Raw genomic sequence first — 10,916 nt, 5'->3', positions numbered from 1 at the left:
CCCATATCAAACTATAGATTAGGATTGAGATTGAATTGGAATTTAGCCAATCAAAGCAAAATTCACTAAGCTCAAGTTTGGTGAACTTTGCTCTAATTGGCCAATTTTCAATTCAATTTCAATCTTAATCCGTAGTCTGATACGGGATTAAGGCAATATTCGCTTAACCAATGAAACATCCCTGCATTTCTTGTTGGAAAACACTATGTATCAAGAGAAAATCCACTTGATGCTGCAAATGCTTTGAAGCGCTAAATAGGCCAATCATTAGGCTGATAGCGTGTTCGACTGGCCCTGGGTTAATCACTCCGAGAGCGATTAATGACGTCATAAGTCTCTACTAGCCAATCATAAAGGATGCTTTCCAGTTACGTTTTGTGTGTTACACAATACCAGTTTATTGGTTGTATATTATCTTACAAGATATTTTAAATAATATGTGACCAATAAACTAGTTTTGTGACGTAGTGTCAAGATGTGTTAAGCAATTGGAAAACACCCAAAGCTTATAAGTACTTGTTCGACCAATAAACGTAGGCTGAATAACCCAGAGTGGGTTACCTAGAGCCAGTCAAACATGCTATGAGTTCCCACTGAGTGTGTCACGCGTCGCGTCGTCCGAGTTAAGCCAATCAAATCGTCCCATTTTATTCGGCATAAAGTTATGCAATAAAATAGGACGATTTGATTGGCTTAATGGCTCCTGCACACAGAATGCGGTAATCTTTGCCGCGCGGCAGAAATTCGCGCGACAGCCATCAATATGCTGGTTTCTGTAATAACCTTCTAGCTGTTACGGAAAAACAACATATTGATTGGCTGTCGCGCAAACTTCCGCCGCGCAGCAAGCATTACCGCGTCCTGTGTGCAGGAGCCATAACTTGGACGACGCGACGCGTGACACGCTAAGTGGGAACGCACCCTATTGTTCTTTACATACTCCAAAGCGTTGTGTAGCCGCAAATGGATTTATCTCAAATTTTTCTGATCTAACCTAACCTTACGCCAATGACACGTGCTATACACACAGTAAACTCTGGTAAACTCCTACGCTCAATCACAGGACTTCTTTTAGCATACAAAATGCTTAGCACAACGAAATTATAAATTGAACCATATAAATTATCTACAATCATAATAACTATACCAACAATACATAGAATATTAATTTTTTAGATTAGTCCACTAATATTCGCGCGCGTTTTTTCCCTCCATTCGAGGCATCACCGCCTTTATCGTGCGCGTTCCCGCCGTTATACTGGTCGACCAACCAACGGCTAATTTCATCCACCACCTCGCCGTGTCAGTAGTCCACTGAGCAATCACTGTGTCGTTAGTGAGTGTTGTTCGTATCGGAGTGACGGATTGTGTTAATCGTTCGTTATACAACAACGGTCCCGAGAAGAGGCCAATTTTGCGCTATTTTGTGAAATCATGGATTCTGTTACTATCAAACACATGTTATTGCACGAGATTGGTTGCTCACTGAACACCGAGGAATCTTCTCCGCCCGATAGGTGAGACAAATACGAGAGCAAAACACGTTAACTCTAACAGGTCCTTTTGGTTGCTAGCTGCATGAGAATTTCTTGTTTTATAGCAACCGCAGAGAGAAGGAAAAGGGAAACACCCGCCAGCAGGCAGGTGTATACCTGTTCGTTTTTGTTCCCCTGAATAAGCTTAAGAAATATCAAAACTCGCATATATACGCACATTCTCGTTTGATGTTTGAAATATATAAATAATAGAAAATTGGTGATTGATATTTTGTTTCTTAGTAATTACTCAATATTATAATGCTTTGGCTGAATAGAATTGACGTTTGCTTAACATTTTATTCTCAATCTTTGTTGAAAGAATTATAAGAAAAATGCACTGATAAACGGTCATGTTTTCTTACATTTGTTTTTATTCGCAATAAACAATTATGGATGTATTGGATACTTTCAATAGCACGATAAATTCACTTTTCGGTGATTGTATGAAATATTGTATATTTTTTCTTTTTTTGTTTTGATGAGAAAATACTCTGGATACAGTTTGAGTACACATATCTTGGAACAATCATAAATGATTTTGAAGTTTATAAGACAGTACTGATAAACACATTACATTGTAAATGTATATAAGATGGAATAATGTTTAATATATAATTTAAAAGCATAAGTACTTTTATATTTGGTTTTATAACAGTCTATTGTATGAGGTCTATTATATTATTAATATTTACAAAAATAAATCTATACATATACAAGATGTTCCATCACTACTGTGATATTTGATAGATTCCTGTGTGATATTTTTAAATGAAGATTTATAATAGTTTCTAAATAAAAGGCTTTTATACAAATAACCAACCAGGATATTAGACATTTTTAAGTTCAGATATGGTTCATTATAATAGTGATAGAACACTATATATTGAACATAAGTCCTCTTTGTTATCATTTGGATGAAACAGGTTCATAATATATGCTAATTAATTAATTAGTAACATATTGTTTATTAATTTATAATTAGTAAAAACAAAATACTTATATTTAACTTTAATTATTTATAAGAAAAAATTTTTTTGTGTTCCATAGTAAAAAAATACCTCTGGAAAATACCTGCAATAATAATCTAAACAATAATATGCCTCAAAATAGTAGAAGGTGGTCATATTCTGGAAATACTAGTTTTGTAGAACCTGAAATCTTGGAAGATATGGGTGTTAGTATGTTAGAAGATCCAGTAACAAATGATGAAAGTACAAAACAATTACAATCTCAAGTTTGCATAATTTCACCTGTAAGTTCAGGTAATAACAAAAAATTAAGAAGCAAAATATATGAACATGATAGTATTGAATATCATAAGGAGGTTCATGTAAATTCTAATATGAATAATGGAAATGTGGAGAGGTATGTGTGTGTGAAAAATAATTATTTAAATTTAAATTGAATTTCTAAGTACTTATTTTTTCTTAATTATTTGTATAGAACAGAGCCAGATTCATGCATTTATGATCTAGCTGTATTTAATAGTACAGAGAATAAGTCCAGCAATCCTTCAAGAGCAAGAGAAAATTTTGTTAAAGAAAATACAAATGCTTCCACTGACAATGCTGGCTTAGATCAATTTTGTTTATATAGAAGAAAAAGGAAACCTTCGATCGTTGGCGAAAATAAATTTAATGAGTTGTCAGATGAGATCATTTTGATGATATTAAAATGGCTACCTAAAAAATGTTTGGTAAGAGTATATTAAACACTTAAAATTATAGGCCTTATGTTTGCATAGTCAGTAATCATACAAATTATTTATTTTACAGGTACGTTCTATGTTGGTGTGCAGACGTTGGTATCAAGTAGCTCGTGATGAGGCATTATGGACTAGATTAGATTTGGGTAGTAAAGTTTTAAGTGAAGGTACATTGGGGTTTATATTACCACGAGGAGTACAAATCCTAAGACTGGCACAAGCAGAAATTGCTGATCCTATTTTCTACGAATCCAATATACAGTGTGATTACTTTAGAGACGTTTACATCAGTAGATTACAATATTTAGATTTATCTATGGCTGTTATATCACCAAATGGTTTGGCAACATTATTATCCAAATGTAGATTATTGAAAAACTTATCATTGGAAAAGTGTATAATAAATAGGGCTTGCTTTAAAGAAATTCGACATAACACAGAATTAGAAATTTTGAATTTAACAATGTGCGAAGATATCGATGCTGTATGTATTATGGATTTAGTGAAACTCAAATGGTAGGTTTATTAATCCATATATGTGTATATATATATGTGGATATCTGATGATGAATTGGCTCAAATACTATTATGTTGCAGCTTAACTGTCCTCAATATGGCATGGTGTTGCTTAGATAGCATGAGTGTGTCTTTACTTTGTAGAACTCTGCCACCATCTATTAAACGTTTGAGTGTGGCTGGCTGCAGAAAAACAATGAATGATACTAGTAAGTAAAATATAATTATTTAAACTCGTTATCGATTTTAATAAGCATATTTCTTTAATTATCAATATATGTAATTTTCAGACGTGAAAGACTTGTTGAGGCGATGTCCGGATATTGTAGAATTAGATTTGAGTGATTGTGCTATACTTACGATAAACAGCATTCATACTTTATTGAATTTCTCCAAATTAGAGCACTTGTCACTAAGTCGTTGTTACAGTATTCCACAGTCAGCATACACAAGATTAGCTCAGATGCCATCTTTATTATATTTAGATATTTTTGGCTTAATGACAGATCAGGTACTCAAATCATTACAGGATAAATATCGCAAACTCGATGTTAACAAGTTTTACTACAGTTCAATCGCAAGACCAACAGTAGGCATTCGAAGAACGAGTATTTGGGGTCAACGTGTTAGAGATTGAATTTCATACTTCATATTATTCTTGTCAACTCGCAATCGTGAAAGTGGAATTGACCGAAAGGAAACCTAAATACAAGTATGTAATACTACACAATTCCACATAGACTGAATATAATAATTCTAAATTGAATTCAGTAACGTATTTTCGAAAGATAATTTGTACATGTTCAAGATAACACGTATAATTCTGTCAAAATTTATAATCAGTAACAAATTAGTAACCAGCTGTTGCTCAAATATATATTTAAAAGAGTTTGTAAATATTATTCCTAGCGGTGCGCTATGCTGATACTTAATGTATCTAATTAGGGCTGTGTGAGACTGTCTTTACAAAGGTAGCTTCCAATCATGATATTTATATGAACCTTTATCATATTATTATATGTACTTTATATACAATTTATACCAGGAGAGATCTCAGAAAATGGTGTGTAAACAACTTTTAGAGATATATATATATATATTGCAATAAACTTCTACAAAACTGCAAAGAAAAACTGAGGTCTGAAGTATATATAAAAATAAAATGATAAAAACTTGTTTCTTTCATTGACTAAGTTTACACGGCAACTTAAAATCGGTTTAGTAACTACCGTAGTTAGTAAACTCTTGAATCCGATTGGAATATATTTTTAAATCTAAAAGAATATACCAATCGGATACGAGAGTTTACTAAATACAGTTGTTACTAAACCGGTTTTAAGCTGCCGTGTAAACTTAGTAATTATTTTACAATTGCATAAATTAATCCCAATTTGTACACAATAAGATTTATTGAAATAATAGCCACTTTAAAAAAGAAAGTTATAAGAAAAATGCAAATTTACTTTACGAGTGAAAGGATCCAAAAAAGTTTACATGTATTTGCGTAATTTAAGGGTGTACTATCTTGCTGCAGAAAGTCTGAATTAACGGTGGCGCCTAACAGTGTCGAGAATACGAAATAACTGTGTGTCAGCGTAGCTGATTGGCTAACACTAGACTAGGCTCACGCTAGGCCTCGCTTAACACCTCGGAAAGTTCCTTGCGTCTTATTTTTCAGTTTCTCTGTAAATTATAAATATCGTGATCCTCACAGTCATAAAATGTGCAGCAAACTCTGTGATACATTGTGAAAATCGAGAAATTCAATGTGTGATATATCAGCCAGATATTTGAGTTTGCTGTACTTTTTACAGGTTTCAGAATTAAGAAAATATTTGGTTCTTCAGGGAGAAGTAAAAAAATAAAGCAATAAAACGCAAGGAACTTTCGGTATGTCATTTCTCGCTCCTGACATTATCAAATCAATATGGTCGCCCGAGAAATAGCCACCATATACAGGGTGTTTAACTCGACCATTTAAAATATCTCCGTTGTTTTTGATGATACGGGAAAATACTACAGGGAAAAGTTGTTCGATTGGAAAGGACACATATTATGACGAGCGAAAAATTTTTCTCGAAATCATAGTTTTTGAAATTTCGAGGTCGCGATTTTTTTTAATGGAATAGCATATTTTCATTTTCATGTAGTAATGCATAAAAAAACAAATTCAACCATACATGATATGTTGTTCTTCAGATGACCTTGGATATTAAAAAATCATATTAGCTACTGCCATCAAAACAAAGGTTTTCATCATTTTGTCGCGAATGATTATAAATATTAATTGTGCTAGCTCGCACGAAATTATGCCTATTTCACAGTATGTTTACAAACATTTACACCTAGGAATATGAATTGTCGAAAATACTTAAAGACATTTAGCGTAGTCTTGACATCGTGTTAAAGCAGTTGTTTCTGCATCATACGCATTTCTGCAATATCAAGAAAAAGATTTATACTCAAGAAAAGAAAATAGAAATGTAAGTGCTTTTATCAAACATATATTTTTCACTCCAACTTATTTCAGCAGTACAGGGCTGCGTTCAAAAATCCTACTCGATTAGTAAAGTAATATTTAGAAAAGAGGTCTGTTCTTTTAGCTGAACTGCCTGAACTGGTGCAATAAGTGCAATAAGTTAGGGCGCACTCGCCTTGGCAGAAAGCAGAAAGATAGAAAGCCAATCAGAACTCACGTTCGTAGAAAAACAGAAACTATCAACTATCAACATAGATGATAATCAACAATTTCTGTTTTTGTATCAATCCTAGGTATTACACGTTTTATGCGTTTTTATACGTATTATACATATTTTACCGTATAACGTAAAAAAACCCTAGAAAATATTCGAAAAACCCAACCCTGATTACATATATGGCTCATCTTTAGGGCTATGAAATCCAACTCGATGGATGAAATCGATGGATGGTTCAGAAATCCAACTCGATGGATAGAGTTACTTTAATAAACCAATCATGATAAATAAATCTTAGTTCCTTTTGCCCTGACTGGCTAATTAAATGTTACTCTACTCACCGAGTAGGGTTTCTGAACGCAGCTTAGTGTGGGCACGGATCTCTCTTTCTACTCTTTGTTCATTGGTTGAATTTTGTCTAAAGAGAAAGAGAGTATCGTATCTTTAAAAGTTGGAAACATACATTACTACATATGAGTTACTACATATGATTACATGTTGTACGTGTAATACATATATATTACAAATTTTTTATTTACTCTGGACATTTTTATATTTCACCTTTTTCTTATATCCTATTTTCTTACTGTTATAAAAAAATTAATTAAAATAATAGAATTATAAGTGCCTCCCCAGTAAACATGTATGTCTAAAAGATGTCGAAAAGATATCTAAAAAACGTCTTATGCAACAAAATGTTGCATAAGATATCTTTTAGATATTTTTTCGACATCTTTTAGACATGCATGTTTACTGGGTCGTAGCTCCCTTGCTCTATAAACCGCTCCTACTCACACATCGTCTTGTCTCTTTCTACGTCTGTCAATACGATTTCGATACAATGCTCCGTCCAATATTATGGCTGCGTTCCGAAATTCACTGCCAGTACTGAAATTCTATAGTATATGTGACATGAACTATAGATTTTCAGTACTGGAAGTAAATTTCGGAACGCATCCTATATGTCGATAGTTTTGACGATGTAAACAAGGCCAATGGTCAGATTCAGCGGAGAAAACTGCTCCGCTACCGCTCCGTAGCGAACATCTCTGATTGGTACGTCTGTCGGACCTATCAAAGGTTTAAAAGAATACTCCAATCATAAACATTCGCTACGGAGCGGTAGTGGAGCAGTTTTCTCCGCTGAACGTGACCCATGTTCAGCCATATTCGTTGTATGCCGCCGATAATGTTATGTGTGCGGTCCTTACACGTGAACTTAATGGAATTACGTCTACCTCATTAAACGATTGACAAAACGGTATACGGAAACGTAATACTGCACGCGAGAAGACTCGATAAGACAAAAAGAAGAAGTATAGATACAGAAGTTGTCATCGCGAAACAGAGGGCACGCTTTCCACGTGGGATTCGTGAACGCGTCGCCTCATACGTGTATGATGTAGTATGTACCGGCGAAAGCCTTTGTGTTATTGAGAGCCACGTTGTCTCATCAAAAGAGTATAGTGTCCGCGTGATCTGTGTCGTGTTGGCAAGATACCTGAGACGTTACTACCGGAATATTATATAGAGTTCGCGAATCATATATCGTGTGCGCGTCCTAACTAACGTTTGGAGAGTTTGCCAGCTTTCCGAATTATTCGTCGACGTGAAGTTTGCTCCTGGAAGTTTGCTCCTGTTAACTCCTGGAACAAATGTGATTATTATTGTACTTTCGTCGATACGGGACAAATTAAGAAAAAATGGTACCTCTAGGTCCATCGCCGGGCCATCAAACGTCCGTTGGTAATTCCACAGGTGCAGCCGCTAGTGGTACAAAAAGCAATACAATAGTGGTGAGCTACATATTTGTGCTATATTAAAGAAAGTTTATAGATTATGGGGAATCATTGGGGAATATTATAATTGGTCCTTTATAAATTTTCAGTAAAGATTTATTAATAATATATATAAGATATATCAGTAATATTTATCAGTTGTATAATTAGGAAAAAACCTTCAGGAGGAGAAAATATAAATAATCTGTACCTTGATTTTTTTGCAGAGACCTAACTATACATTAAAATATACTTTAGCTGGTCATACCAAGGCAGTTTCATCTGTAAAATTCAGTCCAAATGGAGAATGGTTAGCAAGCTCTGGTAAGTAATTTTTGGATAGTTTAGCTTGTAGCTTATCTCTAATATAACAATATACATTTTCTAATTATTAGCTGCTGATAAACTTATCAAAATCTGGGGATCTTATGATGGAAAATTTGAGAAGACCATAGCTGGTCACAAGCTTGGTATTTCGGATGTTGCTTGGTCCAGTGACAGTAGATTGTTAGTATCAGGTTCTGATGATAAGACTTTAAAAATATGGGAATTGAGTTCTGTAAGTGATCTTTTATATGTATATGTAATACGTCAAAATTATTAAAAATGTTCACATTATATTTTTCTCTTATATCATTCAATATTTTGATCTTTAAATCTTAATTTTCAGGGAAAATGTTTGAAAACATTGAAGGGACATAGCAATTATGTTTTTTGTTGTAATTTTAATCCACAATCCAACCTCATAGTTTCTGGTTCTGTAAGTAACTTAAATATTAATATATTGATTAACATATTCAGTATTATATATTGATTATATATATTGGTCTACTAAGTTTGAACATTTTGTATAATCCCTCTAGTTATTATAATTTTTTCAAACATATCAATTGTGTACAGTTTTACATAATTGCAATTATAAATGTACTATTCTGCAATATTTTAAAATTGAAAAATGTTTCTCTATAATGCTGTATATGACTTTAGACATTTTAATTACAAGAAATCCTATAAAAAATTGGTTTTTAGTTTGACGAGAGTGTACGTATTTGGGATGTTAGAACAGGAAAGTGTCTCAAAACTTTGCCAGCCCATTCAGATCCAGTGAGTGCAGTACATTTTAATAGGGATGGTTCTTTAATTGTGTCAAGTAGTTACGACGGATTATGGTAAATATCGCAACTCGAATTAATTTAACAATACAGTCAGTTTGCAGGAATCTTAAAATTTAAAAACAGAAACAACAAAGTCTTAGTATTTTATTAATTTATATAAGACGATTTATACAAATTTATATTTAAACCATGTTTCCATCTTTCGACAATAATGTACATAGTATTATACATAAGCTGCATTCGGGAAGCATATTTGGCACTATGAACGTGTTATATCCTTGTTACTGAAAGTTGAACAAGGACAGAACACGCTTTTAGCGCCTCTCCGAAGCTATAGTAGCTATAGCAGTTATAGTAATGTGTATATATTTCATAGTATATATGTACACATGCAGAGATTCGTTTAAAAATATAACTGTATTAAAAGTTATGTATGATTTGGTATAATGCAGTCGAATTTGGGACACAGCGTCAGGACAATGTCTGAAAACATTAATCGACGACGATAATCCACCAGTATCATTTGTCAAGTTCTCGCCGAACGGAAAATATATTTTAGCGGCTACATTAGATAACACGTTGAAACTCTGGGATTATAGTAAAGGAAAATGCTTAAAAACCTACACTGGTCACAAGAATGAAAAATACTGCATCTTTGCAAACTTTTCTGTAACAGGCGGCAAGGTATTTCTTAAACTTCTGAGGAAAAATTCATATATTAGCAAAAAAGCAGAAAGGCAAAAGTCAATCAGATCGCGTGATGATCAAGTGATAGTCGACAGTTTCTGCTTTTCTACCAAAAAAGCGCAAGTTCTAATTAGTTTCTCTTCTGTTGTTTTCTGCTAAAGTGCGAATCTTTCCTTACTCTTTGATGATGTAGTGTGAACAAAACTGAAAATTTATTTAACATTTGTAATGTAGTGGATTGTATCTGGCTCTGAAGACAATATGGTTTATATTTGGAATCTACAGACAAAAGAGATTGTACAGAAACTGCAGGGTCATACAGGTAACGACATGTGAATTTAATAATCTTATTATGCAAAAATGTTGTTAAGTAATATATAAACGTATATGTGTTTGCAGATGTAGTACTTTGTACGACCTGTCATCCGACAGATAATATTATAGCTTCTGCTGCACTTGAGAACGACAAAACTATTAAATTATGGAAAAGTGATACATAATAAAGACTTGAGCATTTTTTTGTCAAATGACTGTTCTTGTACAAACTATGTTATTACTTTGTTGGAAGATTATAGCGTGCAATGGCTGCTGCAGTCAGAACACGGCATGAAGCAAAGCGATTATCAGTTGATTTGCCACTCTTCTAAAAACAAAAACTTGATTTACTACCACTTCGTTTCCCTACTCCGTTTTGTCTATAGGAGCTATTAGATCATGCAAATTATAAATACGTACAAAAGTAATTAGATACGAATTATATACACAAAATGCAGATATTATTTTATTATCAATGATACTAGACAAGTTTTTAGCCTAAAACACTTGACTTACACTTTAGCGATTTACTTCCAAATAAAAGATCTAAGAACTATAACATGAAG

General features: G+C 33.4%; 2 protein-coding genes across 2 annotated transcripts; both read left to right on the top strand.

Moving 5' to 3' along the window:
• The first annotated feature begins 1,004 nt into the window (after positions 1-1,004).
• LOC116846253 (S-phase kinase-associated protein 2) lies at positions 1,005-4,648 on the top strand. The gene is made up of 6 exons (XM_032819844.1): positions 1,005-1,517; positions 2,586-2,903; positions 2,982-3,234; positions 3,314-3,759; positions 3,841-3,968; positions 4,050-4,648. The coding sequence occupies exons 1-6, from the start codon at positions 1,435-1,437 to the stop codon at positions 4,394-4,396; spliced, it is 1,575 nt and encodes a 524-aa protein (XP_032675735.1). The 5' UTR covers positions 1,005-1,434; the 3' UTR covers positions 4,397-4,648.
• A 2,938-nt stretch (positions 4,649-7,586) lies between these two features.
• Positions 7,587-10,909, top strand: LOC116846207 (protein will die slowly). Its single transcript, XM_032819749.1, has 8 exons — positions 7,587-8,251; positions 8,461-8,557; positions 8,629-8,792; positions 8,904-8,993; positions 9,263-9,402; positions 9,801-10,032; positions 10,270-10,357; positions 10,435-10,909. Exons 1-8 carry the CDS (start codon positions 8,159-8,161, stop codon positions 10,533-10,535), a joined length of 1,005 nt encoding a protein of 334 aa, XP_032675640.1. The 5' UTR covers positions 7,587-8,158; the 3' UTR covers positions 10,536-10,909.
• The last annotated feature ends 7 nt before the right edge of the window (positions 10,910-10,916 follow it).

Source organism: Odontomachus brunneus, unplaced genomic scaffold, assembly GCF_010583005.1.
Source record: "Odontomachus brunneus isolate Ranch 3 - 2012 unplaced genomic scaffold, Obru_v1 Obru_scaffold_062, whole genome shotgun sequence".
In the NCBI taxonomy this organism is placed as follows: domain Eukaryota; kingdom Metazoa; phylum Arthropoda; class Insecta; order Hymenoptera; family Formicidae; genus Odontomachus; species Odontomachus brunneus.
The sequence above is the reverse complement of the archived record's forward strand: the minus strand, read 5'-3'. Positions and strand labels throughout refer to the sequence as shown.

What these genes read in the sequence shown, in the direction of transcription:
- LOC116846207 (XM_032819749.1), top strand. Translation starts at nt 8,159, where the DNA reads ATGGTACCTCTAGGTCCATCGCCGGGCCATCAAACGTCCGTTGGTAAT. An exon ending in CAAAAAGCAATACAATAGTG is followed by an intron (nt 8,252 to 8,460) that starts GTGAGCTACATA and finishes ATTTTTTTGCAG; the next exon opens with AGACCTAACTATACATTAAA. An exon ending in AAATATGGGAATTGAGTTCT is followed by an intron (nt 8,793 to 8,903) that starts GTAAGTGATCTT and finishes CTTAATTTTCAG; the next exon opens with GGAAAATGTTTGAAAACATT.
- LOC116846253 (XM_032819844.1), top strand. Translation starts at nt 1,435, where the DNA reads ATGGATTCTGTTACTATCAAACACATGTTATTGCACGAGATTGGTTGC. An exon ending in GAATCTTCTCCGCCCGATAG is followed by an intron (nt 1,518 to 2,585) that starts GTGAGACAAATA and finishes TGTGTTCCATAG; the next exon opens with TAAAAAAATACCTCTGGAAA. An exon ending in GGCTACCTAAAAAATGTTTG is followed by an intron (nt 3,235 to 3,313) that starts GTAAGAGTATAT and finishes TTTATTTTACAG; the next exon opens with GTACGTTCTATGTTGGTGTG.